General features: G+C 42.8%; 1 protein-coding gene across 1 annotated transcript in view; it reads left to right on the top strand.

The window, feature by feature from the left end:
• Window positions 1–22,148, top strand: part of IMPG1 (interphotoreceptor matrix proteoglycan 1) — a 131,892-nt gene that overhangs the window by 95,885 nt on the left and 13,859 nt on the right. The window contains 1 exon segment of the mRNA XM_027972730.3: window positions 9,251–9,416. Coding sequence (XP_027828531.2) covers window positions 9,251–9,416 — 166 coding nt within the window.

Raw genomic sequence — 22,148 nt, 5'->3', positions numbered from 1 at the left:
AATATATTTATAGGCAGTGCCCAGACAGACCAATTATTTAGGTGCATTTGCAAAATTTGAAACAAAACCCAATCAGGTCTTTTTCTTTTCTTTTGGCCTAATGTCAGGGTGGAAAGCGGATTGGAGTAGCAGTGCTGGGAGGGGGGAATATTCTTCCTTTACTACTTGGGGACTAAAGAGAAGAAAGAGAGAATTTGAAAATCCTCCGGAGATTTCCAGGTGAGTCTCATTCCACATTCAGATCAGCACCAGGATGTGGGGCTGCGTCCTCTAAAGAAGGGTCAGCAGCGGTTAGGGCAGAGAGCATCTCAGAGGCGCAGACAGGTAGGAGAAGCCACGCGCTGTTGGTACAGCGTGCGGTTTGCCTTTCACCTTTTGAAACTCCCTGAATAAATGAATCTGTGATATAAAAAGTCTAAACCAATGTTAGAACCATCTGATTCATCAACTGAGAAGCTGAATAAATCACAGCTTGCTCAGTATTCTGCTGGCATCCCCGGCCACTAGGGTCGTCTTTCATTTAAGCTGCTGTGAAAATTCTTCAGAAGCATGTAGGGCTTTTATGCCAGTTAGCTGTGCAGGTTGAAGATTTCAAAAATGCAAAACTCCATATAACTTATTCCAACTTCTTCTCTTCTTGAATTCCTAAAAATCTTCCTCAGAAACAGGCAGACCTCAAGGCTCGTAAGTGGTAAACATTGAAATTAATTACAGTCTGGCATCCAAGACGCTTCCAGCCAGAATGTGGGTCAATGCTCATTTTCTCTGGAAAGTGCATAATTTATAAGACTCGCACTTAGTCACCAGCTCTGCGAAGGTGGTGGTAGTTGTCACTCATCACAATTGCAATAAAAATGGTAATTGCTGTTAATTAACACAAATGTTTTATCTTAATAAATAACTACACAAAGTTATTTCCCCCCGTTCCATAGTTGAAGAAACTGTGTTTCCTAAAAGTGTAAGTAACTTATGTTTTACTGTTAAACAGTCACCAAGGGCTGGAACTGAATTCAAAGGCAGTTTTATGTGCTTCCCTCAACTCTACCTGCTGCCTCTTTGTGAAAAGGAATCTTATTACCCCTCCTCCTACTGGTATACTGGAGAAGGAAATGGCAACCCACTCCAGCACTCTTGCCTGGGAAATCCCATGGACGGAGGAGCCTGGAGGGCTACAGTCCATGGGGTTGCAAAGAGTCGGCTTATGCCTTAGCAGCTAAACAACAGCAAGTGGGTTTAATTACTTGGTTTAAGCAACCAAGTGTTTAATCCAGTTAGAAAAGGTGACAACACACTTCAGGCTAATGAAACCTAAATGAACTATTAGGTTCTACATTTCACCAAGCGAAATTTCCTACAATATTTTACCATATTCTAGGATTAAAAAAAATTATTCTCAGAAACAGAAGTCCTAAGCTTCCCTTCCCATGTTCTGCTGTCCCTGCTAGGAGTGCACTCCCAGCTGGGGCAGCCTCAGGGCTCTCCTCCAGGAGGCTCTCCTCCAGGAGGCTCTCCTCCAGGAGGCTCCCCCAGCCTCCCCCGTCTCCATCTCTGGCTGTGTCTCCTGCTGCCCTGTGTTCCCTGTGCCGCCATCGTAGGGGATTTTCTGCTAACGCCTGCTTCCACTAGGGAACCACAGTGCCAGCTGGCCTGCCAGACAGCTTTTGCCTGCTCCGGAGTTTCGACCTGTTGCCCTTAGCCCACCCCCAACCACCCCATGGAGCTTCCTTAAGAAGCTGCCAGGGTCCTTCATCCAACCCTTAACGCAAACCCTCCAGGCGAGCCTGGGCTTCTGCCCAGCTGCAGGGCCACCTCCCATGCTGCTGTCAGGGTCCCCATCTGTCCTGGGACACTCAGGCCGCCCTAAGATCAGTGCACCCAGAATCCCTCGGTTTGGTAAATATAAAAAATGACTGAGAGCGGAGATCATTCTTCAGCCTTTTGTCCAGGATAAGCTACGTGTGTTTGCCTTGGAAGTGTTCCTGAAAGCCTACTATAAACAGGCTGCGGTGGTTGTTCTTGAGGATGGTAGAAAATTGAACTGAAACCCAAGCTTCTTATCACATGCCCCTTCAAGCCAGAAAAAAAATCCCATGGATAACTGACTCGATTCCACAAACTTGGAGTGCATGCTCCAACAGCCATGAGCATGGTCCTACGTATCATCAAATAATTATTCCTAATCCTACCCTTCAGCAATAAGTCATACACAAAACATTTCTTGCCAATAATAAAATAATAGTAAAATGATAACTATGAACTTAAATGTAGTTGGTTTTTTTTTAAGTTCTTTTAGTCACTGACCTGCACAATAATTCTGGAGCCTGGCTACATCTCCTGCTAGCTTTGCTCCAGTAGGACACCTCAAATGGGAGATTTATTATATTTGATCTGGAGGAATATTAGTGATCACTTTCTTTAAATACCTCTTTTTATAGAGGGAAGAAATGGGTCTCAAAGATGCTAACCCACATTCCAAGGCCACAAACAATTGCTAGCAGCCAGTTCTTCTCGCCCAGGGTGCTTGGGCGTTGACAGCAAGGATGAGCAGGTTAACTCCACAGCAAGTGAAGCCAAGCCCATAAAAGTCCTCAGAATTTAGGAAAATAAGCCAGATGGACATGTGTGGAAGGTGAGGCATCTGCATTATATCTCAGATGAAACCCCAGAAGGGCGCCATAGTTATTCAAATGACTAAGCACTCAGCACCAAGCACTGAATCGATACTCATGCCTTAAGAACGAGCAGTCAGAAGGTCAGGCTGCCTAAGGATTCCCTGGGCTCTAGACCCTTTGCTTCATGCATACTAATTTCAAACATTAATATTAATTAATCTTTAAAATTATATATACTATCTGCAGTGGTATAGCGACAAATATAATCCAGGCTGCATTGTATTAAATTTTTTTTTCTGATTTCAAAGAATTTAAAACATGTTCTTAAGTTCCTAAAAGTATGGCGGTCAAAACTGTGTGTCCAGTGCCCCTCAGATTATATGGATTGGGATGTGTGAGTCTGTCATTCTCTGATGCCCCAGGCAAAGGAATGACACCCCCTCCTCCCCACCAACAAAACCGGGACTGCAAAGCCTCCATGGCTGGGGAAAGATGGGGACCCTGCTTTCCACTCCTTTCAGACTTGGTCTCAGCCTCCTGGGAACTCCAGAGCCCCGGCTCTACCTTTCTGAAATGGGAAAGGATGAGCCAGGAGTTTGCAATATACCCTCTAGCCTGCCAGGCCAGAGCTGCCGTGGTGATCAGAGTCCTAATGGCTCTATGACTGGTCCTCTGGAGCTGCTCCTCCCACCGCCCGACTCCCAACAGACCTCGCCTCCCTGCACCTCCCAGAGCGCTCAGCACCGCAGTTTTTCAGCTCAGTTCAGTCTCTCAGTCGTGTCCGACTCTGCGACCCCATGGACTGCAGCACGCCAGGCCTCCCTGTCCATCACCAACTCCCGGAGCTTACTCAAACTCATGTCCATTGAGTCAGTGATGCCATCCAGCCATCTCATCCTCTGTCGTCCAGATCTCCTCCCTCCTTCAATCTTTCCCAGCATCAGGGTCTTTTCCAAGGAGTCAGTTCGCATCATGTGGCCAAAGGATTGGAGTTTCAGCTTCAGCATCAGTCCTTCCAATGAACACCCAGGACTGATCTCCATTAGGATGGACTGGTTAGATCTCCTTGCAGTCCAAGGGACTCTCGAGAGTCTTCTCCAACGCCACAGTTCAAAAGCATCAATTCTTCACTGCTCAGCTTTCTTTGTAGTCCAACTCTCACATCCATACATGACCACTGGAAAAACCATAGCTTTGAGTAGACGGACCTTTGTTGGCAAAGTAATATCTCTGCTTTTGAATATGCTGTCTAGGTTGGTCATAGCTTTTCTTCAAAGGAGCCAGCATCTTTTAATTTCATGGCTTCAGTCACCATCTTCAGTGATTTTGGAGCCCAGGAAAATAAAGTTTGTCACTGTTTCCAGTGTTTCCCCATCTATTTGCCATGAAGTGATGGGACCGGATGCCATGATCTTTGTTTTCTGAATGTTGAGCTTTAAGCCAGCTTTTTCACCCTTCTCTTTCACTTTCATCAAGAGTCTCAGTTCTTCTCCGCAGTTTTTAAGGAGACAGAAATCAGTTCGGACTCATATTAACGATTTAATTTCATTCCGAGTCTATTTCTACTTCTTTTGTTATTGAGCGCCACCTAGCGATCACTAGATTTCATCGCAAAAAAAAAAAAAAAAAAAAAGTCCACAGTAAAGGCCCAACAGGCCCTCGGCCGGGAACAGCCCCAAGAAGCCTAGGTTTCAGCCACACTGAGCTGAAATCCTGCCCTAGGACGGAACCCTATCAAAGGAGATGCCTCACCTCCTGTCCAACATTTGAGTGTTAGGGCAGCACAAGGCAAGGGGATGATAAAATGGTAAAGAATGATGAAGTACACGGCAGAAAGGGATCAATACACAGACCTAAGGATTTGGGACAAGTGACAGGATGTTCTAGGGGAAGGCGTGTGAGTGCAATGATCCAGAGTTAGTGACACGTGGGCCTGAGACCCTCAGGGGCTGGCAGGAAGGGAGAGTCTGTGTCCAGGCCTGAGCAGATGAGTAGAGTACCTTTGGGATCGGTAACAGAGGGTTTGAAAAAGACAGTCTTGGACCATCAGGGACCTATGAATTTATAAACTGCTTGATGACCTGGATCATAATCTTTTTAGCTTTAACTGTAAAGTGCTTCCAAGTGTCCCCTGCAGGCAGCAGGAACTGTTCATTAAATGTGTTTTGATTATATAATGTAGAGTTGAGAGACAACCTTCCTCAGTCAGCGCTTGGGAATGCTTTTCAAGACCTTTAAAATGCAAACCTACTGCTCTGCATGCGTGCATGCTAAGTCACTTCAGTCATGTTCGACACTATGGACTGTAGCCCGCCAGGTTCCATCTGTCCATGGGATTCTCCAGGCAAGGATACTGGAGTGGGTTGCCATGGCCTTCTCCAGGGGATCTTTCCGACCCAGGGATCGAACCCATGTCTCTTGCATCTCTTGGACTGACAGGCGGGTTCTTTACCACTAGTGCCACCTAGACGCCACTGCTCTGTAGGCTAGTCCCCCCCAAAATGGAGGGAAAGCAGGTACTCTATAAACTAAGTGCATTTGTTCTTCAGATTTACCCAGTTCAGGGCCCCCAAATGTGGATAAATTCGTTTCTCAGCTTCTGCCTTACTGTGTCTGGTTCAGTTTTACTGGTGCATAGACTGTGCTTGGCTGGCCCGAAGGGAATATTGGTAAAACAGAAACATTTTTTAAAATAGAAACTCATGTGGCTACCCCACATTTCCTATTCCGTTTCAGAGGGGCAGGCCTGTGCGTTCAGCCTCCTTCCCAAGTTAAAGCTGTTTCTCCGCAGCAGAGAGAGGGCGGTGGAGACTCCGCTATCCCCTCGCAGCCTCCGCTTTCAGGGCTGCAGGCCCCGGTGTCAAGCTGCTGACAGCTGCTATTTATTACGCCAGACCCCGGACGTGAATCACCTGGGTTGTCAGGGTAAATGTGAGTTATTTTCTAAACAGTGACAAAGATTCCTTTACGTGACCGGCTTTAGGAACTGTCAGGCGGGGAAACTTCGCATTACTCAGGCCTCTTTGTCCACAGGAAACCTCAAATTGCAGAAAAATACAACTTTACGTAAATACCTAGCAGGTCTACCTTGCTGGGAGATCCAAAAATATGTTTTCAAGGAACTGCTCTTGCCCACCCTTTGGACTGGTCTCACTGACCTCCCCCGCTCTTTTTCCAGCACAAGGAGGCACTGGATCAGAAATGAACATGAGAGTCAGAGGAATCTCATGCCACAAGCTGCCCACACCCACAGGCTGGGCTTCTGTGTGGTCAGTAAACTTGGCAAAGCAGCTGACTGCAGCCTTCACTTTAAGATGCGCAGTAGACATTAGCTTATCAGTGACTCGGAGAGGCTTACAAGGACAAAGAGAGGGGACTATAGCTGGGGTCAAAGTCCAGGGGAAAGAGAGGAAACCCATTATGTTTATTTTATCTAGCATTTTTTAAAAAAATTAGCCACCAAGCCTACTTTTAGTATGTGTGTGTACTAAGTCGCTTCAGTCGTGTCTGACTCTGTGCAACCCCATGGGCTGTAGCCCTCTAGTCTCCTCTGTCCATGGGGTTCTCCAAGCAAGAATACTAGAGTGGGTTGCCATGCCCTCCTCTAGGGCATCTTCCCAAATCAGGGATCCAACCCACATCTCTTAGGTCTACCTGCATTGGTGGGCTCTTTACCACTAGCACCACCTGGAAAGCCCTATAAAACATGAAGTCCGGCTGAAATCGAGCTCTGCAAATGTTCCCGCTTGGGAAATACTAGCTCAGACGATCACTGAAACGATCCTAACTCTGAAACTTCTGAGATCTATGTATATGTTTTCTAAAGCACAAGTCTGATTACAGCCCTCCCCTGCCCTCAGATCCTCCATGCCCCTCATCTCCTGTCAAGTCCAAAGTCCTTAGCACGGCATTCAAGCCCTACCAGAGCTTGGCCAGAACTTACCTCTCCAGGCTCAATTCCCTTCCTTCCCGTCCACGAGTCTCTGCTCCCCGCTTGCTGGGCTTGCCCTGCACCCTCGTCACATGCCTGCTTCTCTCCCACCTCCGTGCCTCTGCTTATGCTGGGTCCGGTTGCAATTCCTCTCCTAGTCTTTGCACATCCAAATGCAATCCACTTTAAACACAGGCTTCAGCAATCTCCCTGGCCCCTTGTCTCTAATGTATCCTCGTGGTTAGAGTTCTTATACTGGACGAGACACTTAGCTTCTTGTAGAGGAGCATCTGTGTGTGTGTCTTACTGTCCCCCCCTCGGCTTCTTGAAAGAGTGGCTTCATACCGGATTCCCTGTCCCCTAGTCCCTATCTGGCTTCCCTGATAGTTCAGCTGGTAAAGAATCCGCCTACAAGGCAGGAGACCCCTCTTCAATTCCTGGGTTGGGAAGATCCACCAGAAAAGGTATAGGCTACCCACTCCAGTATTTTTGGGTCCCCTGGTGGCTCAGATGTTAAAAAAATCCACCTGCAATGCGGGAGGCCTGGGTTCCCTCCCTGGGTTGGGAAGATCCATGGGCTGCCCACTCCAGTATCCTGGCCTGGAGAATTCCGCAGACAGAGGAGCCTGGCAGACTACACTCCATGGGGTCGCAGTCTGACGGAGCAAGTTTCCCTTTCACTTCACTAGTTCCTAGCACATGATAGGTGCTTATTGAAATAATCTGAAGGATAAGTAGCTGATGCGATTCAATGGGAAACCCTTCTAGGCAGAAAAACAGTGGTCTGGGGCCCCGCGGCCTGTTGTGGTTCTGCCCTCAGCATGTGATGATACCGACCTTTTGCTTCTCCCCTGGAGACCAAGGTGTGCTCAACTCCAAAAAGACAAGGAAGGGGCTGGAAGGGGCCACGATTCTCCCAGAGCTAAATAGTCTGAGATTTATAATTGTCTGTTGATTTGTAATCCACTTGATCAAGATTTTGAGACAACCCTACAGAATTAAGAATAGAGTGTCGGTGTTCTGGTGGGTGGAGCATGATACTGGATGCCTGGGGCTGGTGCACTGAGACGACCCAGAGGGATGGTACGGGGAGGGAGGAGGGCAGGGGGTTCAGGATGGGGAACACGTGTATACCTGTGGCGGATGCATGTTGATGTATGGCAAAACCAATACAATATTGTAAAGTAATTAACCTCCAATTAAAATAAATAAATTTATATTAAAAAAAGAATAGAGTGAAAAAGAACAATTGATGACTAAAAACAAAACAAAGAAAGACCTGAGGTCTATTTGAATTTTCAAAGAAAAGAACCTCTAGGGATCAGCAAGAGACTGAAAGAGATTTTCAAACCAGGAAGCTCTTGAAACTACTGACTACTACTTTAAAAGGTAACCCTGATCTTAAATATGTGTTTACCAACTAATCGCTGCAGAAAATGTTTGCCTTAAAAAAAAAATTCTAACGCCAAGAGAAAGAATTTTATTGAAATATAATCGATTTCTAGTGTTTCGTGTGTATAGCAAAATGGTTCAGTTATACATACATACAATATACATGTGTTTTTTCTTTTCAGAGTTTTTCTATAATAGGTTATTACAATGTATTGCATATAGTTCCCTGTGCCATACAATATCTTGTTGTTAATCTATTTTATATGTACTAGTGTGTATCTGTTAATCTCAAATTCCCAATTCATTCTTCCCCACTCCCGTCCCTTTTGGTAACCACAGTTTGTTGTGGCTGTGAATCTATTTCTGTTTTGTAAATAAGTTCACTCGTATCATTTCTTTTTTTAAGATTCCACATATAAGTGATACTCTATGATATTTGTCTCTCTCTGATTACTTTACTTAGTAAGTGGGTCCCTCCATGTTGCTGTTGTGTATATATAAATATGCATCTTCTTTATCCATTCCTCTGCTGATGGGCATGTAGGTTGCTTCCATGTCTTGGCTGCTATGAACACTGGGGTGGGTGTATTTTTTTGAATTTAGAATTTGTCTTTTCTAGATATATGCCCAGGGGGAAAAAAAATTTAATTCTCTAATGAGGTGGTTGTCAAAATGTGCTCCCCAGATCAGATACATTAACATCATCTACATTAGAGAAATTTTTAAATGTTCTGCTTGGTTTTTTCTTAAGATTTTTTTTTTCAATGTGGACCATTTTTAAAGTCCTTATTGACTTTGGTACATTATTGCTTTTGTTTTTTGTGGGTCATTTGGTTTTTTTGTTGTTGTTTGGTTGCTTGATTTGGCCATGAGGCATGTGGGGATCTTAGTTCTCTGACCAGGGATTGAACCTGTACCGCCTTAATTAGAAAGAAGGCTTAGCCAGTGCACTGCCAGGGAAGCCTCCCTCTCTGTGCCTTAGAGATACAGATTCTTGGTCTCTACACCTCCTACATCAGAAATTGTGACGGTAGGGCTCAGGAGTCTGACATCCAGCACGGCCTCTAGCCGATTCTGATGCTCACCAGTTTGTGCATAATTAAATGCGGAGCTAAATATATCACCTGTGTCTGTAACCTCATTCCTTAAAGATACAGAAATGGCTTGGTTCTCTCTGCTCCACTCTGTTCTCACTCCTGTACACCTCACGTCACAGTGGGGCGATGGCAAACCTATTCCATCTTCTGTCTTGACTTCTGCTGGTCCCACTGCTCAGGCATCCACGCATCAGTAAAATGTACCCTGTTTTCTACAGCGGATCAAGCAGATCCCTGCAAATTCCTGGCCTGCGGCGAATTCGCTCAGTGTGTGAGGAATGAGTGGACCGAGGAAGCTGAGTGTCGCTGTCGATCGGGGGACCCAGGCCCCTGTGTTCCCATAGAGGACTGTGAAGACATCCCGGGGAAGGGAACACCATGCAGGTGAGGCCAGCATCCCGGCACTGAGACCCGAGAATTCATTCCTTAGACTTCTGAGACACCCATCATTAGAATGTCTTCACACGGTCCCTTAAACCTATGATTCTTAAACTTCAGCGAGAATCTGTCAGAGAAGTACTTGTGGAAACACACGTGGCCGGGCCATGCGAGGCTGTTTCTGATTCACTGAGTCTGGGTAGGGCCCAGGCATGGCTGCTGCTGCTGGGCCAAGGACCACACTTTGAGAACCACTTGTCCTCAGCCTTTCCACAGTGTTTCATTAAGACCAATAAGGGAAGAAAAATGAGCCTATGTCAGTTTCTAATGATATCTAATGGACACTTACCCCAATTTCCCACTGGGGGGCTCATGGCTAGCTGCTTACACAATCAACAAGAAATGAGAGAAATTTAGCCCTTTTCTTGATGAAACATACCCTGTTACTTTCAAGTATCTTAAAGACCATTATCCAGTAGGGGTTAAGAAGCAATTGGCTCAGCAATTTACTAAGCAAGTAGCAAGACACACTTCTTCACTTCTCCAAACCTCAATTTTTTCACTGGATAATGAGACTGATAAACACCCCCTGCTGGCTTGCTGCAGGGGGTATATGAAATGACATTTATTAAACATCTTTACAAAGAACACAAAACACAGAGTATCTGTTCAAATAAGGGGGGATTATAATGATGCTGTCAGTTTTCCCTGAGTTAATCCCAATTAAAACCCTGACAGGATTCGTTATGGAATTTGACATTCTGGAAATAAAAATGTACAAGAGAAAATCTTGAAGTACAGTGGTGGGGAGGCCACTCTATAAACTAGAAATACATAAAATAATAAGATTTACAGCATTAAGATAGATACAGACCTAGACAGTAAATCAATAAAACATATATAAGCCCCAAACAAAACCTTATATATCAGGAAATTTATTTTAACAAGCATTTCAAATCAGTCAGAGTATAGAGTTAACAGCAATCAGTTCAGTTCAGTCACTCAATCATGTCCGACTCTTTGTGACCCCATGAATCGCAGCACGCCAGGCCTCCCTGTCCATCACCAACTCCCAGAGTTTGCTCAGACTTACGTCCATCGAGTCAGTGATGCCATCCAGCCATCTCATACTCGGTCGTCCCCTTCTCCTCCTGCCCCCAATCCCTCCCAGCATCAGAGTCTTTTCCGATGAGTCAACTCTTCGCAATAGTTAGTATAAAACTGGCCCTCCATTTAGAAAAATAAATTAAAATTAGTTTATTACCACACACAAATCAACATCAAAGATTCAAACCTAAAATTGGAAGTGTGAAAATATGAGGAGATTTTTTTCTACATTTCTACAAATTGGGCTTTGAAAAAAAATTTTTCCTGAATAAAACATCAATCCAAGAAGACATTAAGAAGAGGATTTCCACAGGGGCAAGGACACCAAAAATAAAATAAACAGATAATCAATGAGGTGGGAGAAAAATATTTACAACTTATAGATAAAGGATGAATATCCCTACTAATAAGAGCTCCTACACATCAATAAAAGGTAAACATACTAATAATAAAATGAGCAAAAAATACAGAGGCACAGTTCATAGAAGATATCCAAATGACCCATGAAGCACAGGAAAAGATAATCAATCTCACTACAAGTAGGGAAATCTAAAAACAATATGGAGATATCACTCATTACTCATGAGTTTAGCAAAAAAAAGGTTAATAGCATCCAGTGCAGATAATATCAGGGAAAAACTAGTTTTATCAGGCGTTACCAGTAGAAAAAATGGGAAGACCTTATTGCAAGAGAAAGTTGTCAATATTTTAAATTTGACTAAGATACTCTTCTTTTAGACAATTATCCTTACAAAAATAGTTGCACTTTGCAGTGTTCACAGAATCATTGCTTTGAGCCATGAAACAATTGTGCAGCCGATTGGTAGGGGATCAGTTAAATCCATAGTGTGGAGTTATATTCATTGTGAAACATGGCAATTAAAAGCAGTAAGATAGTCTACTAGAAATGCTGTAGAAAAAGAGCAAGACATTTCATTAAATGAGAAAAGTAAATTTCAGGATAATAAATGCCATTTATGTAATTATTAATAACAGGAATATGTACTTATAAGTATTTTAGGTTCAACCATATGGCATTGCCATTTTGTCAGTCACAATTCATACAATGTTATACGATTCATTCTAGTGATAGTCGCTCAGTCATGTCCAACTCTTTGCAACCCCATGGACTGTAGGCTGCCAGGCTCCTTTGTCTATGGAATTCTCCAGGCAAGAGTACTGGAGTGAGTTGCCATTTCCTTCTCCAGGGGATCTTCCCAACCCAGGGATCGAACACACGTCTCCTGCATTGCAGGCAGACGCTTTACCATCTGAGCCAGGAGGGAAGCCTACTATTGAGAGACATTTCTCAGTATAGAGACAGGTCAGCTTAAAAAGTATCAGCTTGACTTTATCTTGTAATCTATGGACGATACATTGGAATATGTAATGAATCCATACACCTTTTCCAAAGGAATACCGGAGACAGACAAATGACAAGCATCAATCAGATGAAATAATTTAGATGAAGCTTCTCTCTCTCGGAGAGATGGGGACTGGGCAAGGGGTCAGGAAGTAAATACAACGTGCTTTTAAAATCATCGCAAATATGTGGACTAATAGGTTCACTTAACTATCATTCCACTTCACAATGGAGAGGAGCAGATTTGTGGTCCACAGTTTTTAGTTATGTGAATATGTTCCTGTTTCACCTGCGTAACATAAAATGAAAGGGGGAGGAAAGGAAGAGAGAGTAACGAGCAAGGCCCTGATAAGATGTGGAAGAGAAAGGGGTTGCCCATGCCCTTTACCAACAATGACTATGATTTCTACTTAGGCAACCTTATTTCCTGTTTCAGATGGCTATACAATTTGTCATTTTAGTCACCCTTCTTCTGGAGGAAGAAAGACTGCTTTCTGGGTGGTTATGAATGAGGTCAGCAGAGCAAAGCATACGGCGATCTGGAAAGCTCTCAGGAAGCTTTGCTGCCTCTGCTGCCTCCACCTGTGCCTGCCTCTGGGGGCTGACAGGGACCCCAAAATGCAGTCACACAGGAAGAAGGTGCCCCTTACACCAGTTCAATTCAGCAACATGTTTGAGTACCCATGTGCTCGTTGCCGTGTTAGATGCTGGGTAATAGCTAGGGAGGGAGGGAGAAGGGCCCCATGGACTGTAGCCTGCCAGGCTCCTCTGTCCATGGGATTCTCCAGGCAAGAACACTACAGAGGATGGCCGTTTCCTTCTCCAGGGGATCTTCCCCACCCAGGGATCAAACCCAGGTCTCCCATATTGCAGACAGATTCTTCACTGTCTAAGCCACCGGGGAAGCCCAACAGATAGGAAGGGAGGGAGAGAGAAGGAGAGTTGGAGGAAAGGACACCAGAAGAATGAAGAGAAACTCAATTTCTTCGGGGGGTGGAGAAGAGAAATCTGCCACATCCCCTCAGTTCTACTCTTTCCAACTCTGATTAAAGATCCCTTTTCAAATGTGAAGTATTAAGCCCTGAGTATTATATCCTCTGGAGAAGGAAATGGCAACCCACTCCAGTATTCTTGCCTAGAGGATTCCATGGACAGAGGAATCTGGTGGGCTGCTCTCCATGGAGTTGCACAGAGTCAGACACGACTGAAGAGACTTAGCCTGCATGCATGCACTGGAGAAGGAAATGGTAACCCACTCCTGTAGTCCTGCCTGGAGAATCCCGGGGAAAGAGGAGCCTGGTGGGCTGCCATCTATGGGGTCGCACAGAGTCAGACACGACTGAAGCAACTTAGCAGCAACAGCAGCAGCAGCATTATATCCTCAGCATGAAGGTAAACCCCACTGCCCCCATGAGCTGCTTCAGACAGATTCTCACTGAAGAAAAATCAGAGCCCAGTGGTGCTCTGAGCATCTCTCCTGGACCCCTACCACCTGCTCTTTGTCTCATCAGTTATTTCTGTCCCTCACAAGATGCATCATTCGTGTGACTCTGGCAATTTACTTATTTGAGGATCAGATGACACATGAAGCGTAGATGGGTGGGGGCACAGCCACACCAAGCTGCAGACTGGCTGCCTGGGAGCTCCTGAGCCCCTAGCCATTCTGAGAGCCCGGGGCAAAGCCTCACCCACCAGTGGGCTATCAACTCCAGGATCCCCAGAGCCTTTAGTCAGAGACCCTGGAACCTGGATTCACCGCCCAGTGGGTAGGCACCAGCCCGAAGATCTCCCTGGGCCACAGGCCCCTCTATCAGCAAGCTGCCTCCAGGTCTGAGACACCTTGGAGCCCTCAATCAGCTGCCCTACTCATGGGTGGGCCAACACCTCTTTTAGAACATCCTAGATCCCCAGGCCAGCCACATTAGGAACTGGCTCTGCCTACCAGCAGGCTAACACTGGATCCTGGACCACTGGCTCTGTAACAACCCACCCTAGAGCCAGGTTCCACCCACCAGTGACCTAGTGCTAAGCTTGTCACCCATCAGGGCCATGTAGTCAGCCACCTAATGACCTGGTCCCACCCACAAGTGACCAGTAGCCTCCGCACAGGTCAGGGTTTGGCAACCAAATAGACCAGGACCAGGCACATCTACCAGGCCATCCACAGCAGTCAGCCGGGCACAACAGAAGAACCAATGCTGCACACGCAAAGGGCGTGTCTAGAGCGTGTAGCTCTGGTGACCAGCGGGGAGTGCACCACTTGGATGCACAGGACATCTCCTACAAAAGGCCACTTCTTCAAGGTTAGGAAATGTAACCAACAAATCAAATACACAGAAATGAAAGCAGCAAATTAAGCAGAAGAATATGCTCCAAAGGTACCAGATAAGACCCTGAGAGAACTAAGTGAAGTGGAGATAAACAATTTACCCAATAAGGAGCTCAAGGTAATGATTGCAAAGACGTTCAAAGGATTTGGAAGAAGAGTGGATGAATAAAGTGAGAAGTTAAAAGCTTTTAACAAAGTGAGAAATATAAACAAGCACCAGAGATGAAGAATACAATAACTGAAATTTTAAAAAAATACACTAGAAAGAATAGTAGATTAGATGATACAGAGTGAACTGGAAGACAGAGATTTAGAAATCCCTGAAGCTGAGCCAAAAAAAAAAAAAAATGATGACAGATTTAGAGACCTCCGAGACAACATCAAGCCCATAAGGGTCCCAGAAGGAGAGGAGAGATGAAGAGGAAAAGGACATATTTGAATACATGAGAGTTGAAAACTTCCTCAACCTGGGAAAGGAAACAGACACCCAGGTCCAGGAAGCACAAACAGGAACAGTCCACAGAGGACCGCACTAAGACACGCTGCAATTAAAATGGCAAAAATTGAAGAGGAAAAGAACATTAAAAGCACCAAGGGAAAAGCGACAAGAAGGTAAGGCTGTCAGCTGACTTTTCACCAGAAGCGCGGCAGGCCAGAATGGAGGGGCATGACATATTTCAAGTGATAAAAGGGAAAAACATACAACCCAGAGTACCCTACCCAGCAAGGCTTTCGTTCACATTTTATGGAGAGATCAAAATTTTACAGACAAGAAAAAGCCAAAAGAATTCAGCACCACCAAACTAGTTTTACAAGAAATGTTAAAAGGATGTTACCAAGCACAAATTTCCACAACTAGAAATATGAAAATTATGAAAGAAAGAAACTCTTTTTGTTACAAGCAAATATTCATATATAGTAAAGTTAATAAATCAACCACATATCAAGCTAATAGGGAGGTTAAAGACAAAAGCAGTAAAATCATCTACATTCACAGTAAGTAGTTTAGAAATATACAAAAGTGTGTAAAACATGATCTAGGGGAGTAAAAATGCTGGGTTGTTAAAGTGCAAATGAATTTAAGAGATCAGCAACTTAAAATAATTATATGTATGATTACTTTATATACATCATATTTATTTATTATATATTATCTAAATGATATCTCATGGTATGCACAAACCAAAAATCTATAATAGATACACAAAAAAGGAGAAAATAAATTCAAATATAACACTAAAGATAATAAATCAGAAAGGAAGAGAGTGAAAGAAAAAAAAAAGAACTACAAAAACAAACCCCCAATCCCTGGAGAAGGAAATGGCAACCCACTCCAGTACTCTTGCCTGGAGAATCCCATGGAGGGAGGAGCCTGGTGGGCTACAGTCCATGGGGTCACAAGGAGTCGGACACGACTGAGCGACTTCACTCACACTTTCACCGTCAATAATTACTTTATATAAGATGGTGGGATAGGAGGACATGAGCCATGAACAAATCCCCCCATGAACACATCAAAAATATATCTATACATGGAACAGTTCTCCCTGAAAAATAACTGGAAACTGGCAGAAAGATGCCTGTACAACCAAGGCTATGAGAAAGATCCACATGGCATCAGGTAGGAAATGAAGAAAAGCGATCAGGTCCAGACCTGTGTTCCTGGAGGGGAGCTCAGTGGAAAGGGGAGATTACACCAGTAGACACCCTCCCTGGGTGGCCCACAGTGAGAGCTCCGGATCTGACGCCCCAGTCCTGGGGTCCTACATGGGGGAGACAAGCCGCCTGGCTGGTTGGAAGATGGCTGGGACTAACAGGTGGGCTATGGGAAGCCTGGACTCAAGCACACAGGTAAGGTACAAACTTCCTGTTGCAAAATAAACGTCATGGGTATGAAATGTGGAGTGTGAGGAATATCGTCAATAACTGTAATAAATGTATATAGGGTGACACGCTGCAGCTAGACACACCGTGTTGATCATTTTGAAATGTACAGAAATCTTGAATCACGGTGTTGTATAACAGGAAATAACAGTATTGCAGGTCAGTTATACTTCAAAAACAAACAAACTCACAGAAAGATGAGATTTGTGGTTACCAGAGGCAGGATCTGGGCTAGGGGGTATTTGATGAAGGTGGTCAAAAGTTACAAACTTCCAGTTATGAAATAGATAAGCACTATGACAGTAATGTATAATTAGCACTGCTGTGACATTATAAATGAAAAGTTAAGAGAATACTGAGTTCTCATCACAAGGAAAAATATATTTTTTTCTATTTCTTTAATTTTGTCTTCTACCCAAGATGATGTATGTTCATTAAAATTATCATGGTCATCATTTCATGATGTATGTAAGTCAAAACATCTCTACACCTTAAACTTATACAAAGCTGATGTCAATTATATCTCAGTTAAGCTGGAAGAAAAAGAGATTGGAGGCTTTAAAGTTAGTCCCAAGTTCCAAGTTTAAGCTCTACCCAAACTAGTTGTGACCTTAAGCTACATTTCCCCACTTTAAGCCTCAATGTCTCATCTTAAAATGAGGACAAGAAGAATAAATTCGTGGGTTTGGTAAGCAATACCTTAGATGCTCCTGGGTGTCAGCTGCTCCATGCTGTGTGACGATTATCAACAAAGGGCAGCCCTGTGAGGAAACATTGATTCCCTACCTGGAGCTTACAACTAATCTCAGAGGGAAATCAGCTGAGGACACTGAGTGTTAACAGCTTTGAAAGCAGCATGCTCTAAAGAACCGTACACTTGGTTGCATTTTTGTTATTCCACCTGAAAGTGAACAAAGAGATGAGGAGGGTGTACTGAAGGCCAGGGCCCTGCTGGGAAGAGGAGGCCCCTGACACACAGCACATGTTTGCACCTGGTTCAGGGCTTCATTCTAGTGCTGAGTCATTGTCATTTGCTGTATTTTCACCTTTTTCTTCCAGTTCGTTTCCTGCGTTCAGTATTTATGAACATAGACCATACATTTTTCATTTCCTTCGAGTTTCAATTTTTATACATAGAATCAGTTGTGCTAGCAACATGGCAAACTGCTCTCCAGAATAAACAAAATTTCCATTTTCCAAGGTCTCTTTTTTTGGCCTGATGAGCTTGACTTTTATTAATCACAATTACCATTATAAATGGAGTGAACATGCAAATCTACATCTAACAGAGTGAACTATACATGGTTTTCCCTCTTCCAAATTAAACTTTTCCACTTTGTCCTTCAGTAGGGCCTAACATGTTCACTATGACATTATAACAATGAAAACCTTTCCAAATATAGGGGCCAGATTAAGTACATGGTGGTAAAAAGTGACATTTATGAGGAGGTTTTAATAATATGGAAGTAATGTTTCAACTACAGCAAGATCATAAGTTTACTCACATACTATACCTCAAATAGGGTGGGGCGGGGGAAGGTCCATTTTTTTTTCCCCCTTTATTTTTTTTTATTTTTTTATTTTTTTACTATTTAGATTTTATTTATTTATTTTTTTTAAAATCTTTAATTCTTACGAATTAAAGATTTTCCCCCTTTATAAGCTATTCCTAACTCCCTTTTGAACCCTTTCTCAACTGGATAATGGAGGTGTGGGGGGAAATATGAGAGGGAGAGCTTAGAGTTTAATATACTCCAATCTAGTTTATAAAACTGCATTTGATTAATAGTTTAAATAATCATTTAAGGCGACTCAGCTCCCTTGGGATATACAGCCCAGCTCACAGGTCCTCCCTACTCCCCTCTCCTCCCAGGTGGTATCTGGATGTATGGCAGAGGGAGGCGGCTCTCCTTGTCTTACAAGATCCTTTGAGAAGTTTCTATTGCCATGGTCCCCTCAGTGGTGACCTCTTAGTCCTGACGCCAATATCTGCCTGATCCTTGGTTTTCTCAGAGCCTCCAATTTGCCCAGCTAGGGCAAATATGAACCAAAAATGCTACCTTAGCTGGAGTCAGGAGGAAGAACCAGGAACTTGATACTCATCCTCTTCAAACCATCCATCTCAGTTTTCCACTTTCTTCCAATCAAACACAAGGACAGGGACAGGGTCTCCCGCCTTTCCCCTTTCCCTGAAATTATACTGGAGAGAATATTGACAGAAGGGAAGGAGTATACTGATAAGGAAATATACATCAGAAAACATCTCATAAATACCACACTCATTTTGTAATTTATTTTTTTTAAGCTAAGTTTTATTTTGTTTTATTTTACTTTCCCATCTTTATTCCTTTAAATTTCTTTTTTTTTAGTTTTTTATTTTTTAAATTTGAAAATCTTTAATTCTTACATGTGTTCCCAAACATGAACCCCCTCCCACCTCCCTCCCCATAACATCTCTGTGGGTCAGCCCCAAGCATGCTGAATTCTGAGTCGGACATAGACTGGCGATTCGATTCTTACATGATAGTATACATGTTACAATGCCATTCTCCCAAATCATCCCACCCTCTCCCTCTCCCTCTGAGTCCAAAAGTCCGTTATACACAGCTGTATCTTTTTTCCTGTCTTGCATACAGGGTCGTCATTGCCATCTTTCTAAATTCCATATATATGTGTTAGTATACTGTATTGGTGTTTTTCTTTCTGGCTTACTTCACTCTGTATAATCGGCTCCAGTTTCATCCATCTCATCAGAACTGATTCAAATGAATTCTTTTTAATGGCTGAGTAATACTCCATTGTGTATATGTACCACAGCTTTCTTATCCATTCATCTGCTGATGGACATCTAGGTTGCTTCCATGTCCTGGCTATTATAAACAGTGCTGCGATGAACATTGGGGTACATGTGTGTCTTTCAATACTGGTTTCCTCGGTGTGTATGCCCAGCAGTGGGATTGCTGGGTCATAAGGTAGTACTATTTGCAATTTTTTAAGGAATCTCCACACTGTTCTCCATAGTGGCTGTACTAGTTTGCATTCCCACCAACAGTAGGAGGGTTCCCTTTTCTCCACACCCTCTCCAGCATTTATTGCTTGCAGATTTTTGGATCGCAGCCATTCTGACTGGTGTGAAGTGGTATCTCATTGTGGTTTTGATTTGCATTTCTCTGATAATGAGTGATGTTGAGCACCTTTTCATGTGTTTGTTAGCCATCTGTATGTCTTCTTTGGAGAAATGTCTATTTAGTTCTTTGGCCCATTTTTTGATTGGGTCGTTTATTTTTCTGGAATTGAGCTGCATGAGTTGCTTGTGTATTTTTGAGATTAGTTGTTTGTCAGTTGCTTCATTTGCTATTATTTTCTCCCATTCTGAAGGCTGTCTTTTCACCTTGCTTATATTTTCCTTTGTTGTGCAGAAGCTTTTAATTTTATTTATTTATTTATTTTTTTCTGTTAAAATGTCACTTACTGACATTGACTATTTCTAGTTTTTTATTTTTTAAATTTTAAAATCTTTAATTCTTACATGTATTCCCAAACATGAACCCCCCTCCCACCTCCCTCCCCATAACATCTTTCTGGGTCATCCCCACGCACCAGCCCCAAGCATGCTGCATCCTGCGTCAGACATAGACTGGCGATTCAATTCACATGATAGTATACATGTTAGAATGGCATTCTCCCAAATCATCCCACCCTCTCCCTCTCCCTCTGAGTCCAAAAGTCCACTATACACATCTGTGTCTCTTTCCCTGTCTTGCATACAGGGTAGTCATTGCCATCTTCCTAAATTCCATATATTTGTGTTAGTATACTGTATTGGTGTTTTTCTTTCTGGCTTACTTCACTCTGTATAATCGGCTCCAGTTTCATCCATCTCATCAGAACTGATTCAAATGAATTCTTTTTAACGGCTGAGTAATACTCCATTGTGTATATGTACCACAGCTTTCTTATCCATTCATCTGCCGATGGACATCTAGGTTGTTTCCATGTCCTGGCTATTATAAACAGTGCTGCGATGAACATTGGGGTACATGTGTCTCTTTCAATTCTGGTTTCCTCGGTGTGTATGCCCAGAAGTGGGATTGCTGGGTCATAAGGTAGTTCTATTTGCAATTTTTTAAGGAATCTCCACACTGTTCTCCATAGTGGCTGTACTAGTTTGCATTCCCACCAACAGTGTAGGAGGGTTCCCTTTTCTCCACACCCTCTCCAGCATTTATTGCTTGCAGATTTTTGGATCGCAGCCATTCTGACTGGTGTGAAGTGGTACCTCATTGTGGTTTTGATTTGCATTTCTCTAATAATGAGTGATGTTGAGCATCTTTTCATGTGTTTGTTAGCCATCCATATGTCTTCTTTGGAGAAATGTCTATTTAGTTCTTTGGCCCATTTTTTGATTGGGTCGTTTATTTTACTGGAGTTGAGCTGCATAAGTTGCTTGTATATTTTTGAGATTAGTTGTTTGTCAGTTGCTTCATTTGCTATTATTTTCTCCCATTCAGAAGGCTGTCTTTTCACCTTGCTTATATTTTCCTTTGTTGTGCAGAAGCTTTTAATTTTAATTAGATCCCATTTGTTTATTTTTGCTTTTATTTCCAGCATTCTGGGAGGTGGATCATAGAGGATCCTGCTGTGATTTATGTCTGAGAGTGTTTTGCCTATGTTCTCCTCTAGGAGTTTTATAGTTTCTGGTCTTACATTTAGATCTTTAAACCATTTTGAGTTTATTTTTGTGTGCGGTGTTAGAAAGTGATCTAGTTTCATTCTTTTACAAGTGGTTGACCAGTTTTCCCAGCACCACTTGTTAAAGAGATTGTCTTTACTCCATTGTATATTCTTGCCTCCTTTGTCAAAGAGAAGGTGTCCATATGTGTGTGGATTTATCTCTGGGCTTTCTATTTTGTTCCATTGATCTATGTGTCTGTCTTTGTGCCAGTACCATACTGTTTTGATGACTGTGGCTTTGTAGTAGAGCCTGAAGTCAGGCAAGTTGATTCCTCCAGTTCCATTCTTCTTTCTCAAGATTGCTTTGGCTATTCGAGGTTTTTTGTATTTCCATACAAATCTTGAAATTATTTGTTCTAGTTCTGTGAAAAATGTGCCTGGTAGCTTGATAGGGATTGCATTGAATTTGTAAATTGCTTCGGGTAGTATACTCATTTTCACTATATTGATTCTTCCGATCCATGAACATGGTATATTTCTCCATCTATTAGTGTCCTCTTTGATTTCTTTCATCAGTGTTTTATAGTTTTCTATATATAGGTCTTTAGTTTCTTTAGGTAGATATATTCCAAAGCATTTTATTCTTTTCGTTGCAATGGTGAATGGAATTGTTTCCTTAATTTCTTTTTCTACTTTCTCATTATTAGTGTATAGGAATGCAAGGGATTTCTGTGTGTTGATTTTATATCCTGCAACTTTACTATATTCATTGATGAGCTCTAGTAATTTTCTGGTGGAGTCTTTAGGGCTTTCCATGTAGAGGATCATGTCATCTGCAAACAGTGAGAGTTTTACTTCTTCTTTTCCAATTTGGATTCCTTTTATTTCTTTTTCTGCTCTGATTGCTGTGGCCAAAACTTCCAGAACTATGTTGAATAGTAGCGGTGAAAGTGGACACCCTTGTCTTGTTCCTGACTTTAGGGGAAATGCTTTCAATTTTTCACCATTGAGGATAATGTTTGCTGTGGGTTTGTCATAGATAGCTTTTATTATGTTGAGGTATGTTCCTTCTATTCCTGCTTTCTGGAGAGTTTTTATCATAAATGGATGTTGAATTTTGTCAAAGGCCTTCTCTGCATCTGTTGAGATAATCATATGGTTATTTTTCAATTTGTTAATGTGGTGAATTACATTGATTGATTTGCGGATATTGAAGAATCCTTGCATCCCTGGGATAAAGCCCACTTGGTCATGGTGTATGATCTTTTTAATGTGTTGTTGGATTCTGATTGCTAGAATTTTGTTGAGGATTTTTGCATCTATGTTCATCAGTGATATTGGCCTGTAGTTTTCTTTTTTTGTGACATCTTTGTCAGGTTTT

The sequence above is a fragment of the Ovis aries genome, chromosome 8 (genome assembly GCF_016772045.2).
Source record: "Ovis aries strain OAR_USU_Benz2616 breed Rambouillet chromosome 8, ARS-UI_Ramb_v3.0, whole genome shotgun sequence".
Lineage (NCBI taxonomy): Eukaryota > Metazoa > Chordata > Mammalia > Artiodactyla > Bovidae > Ovis > Ovis aries.
This window is presented reverse-complemented; position numbering and strand designations above follow the sequence as displayed.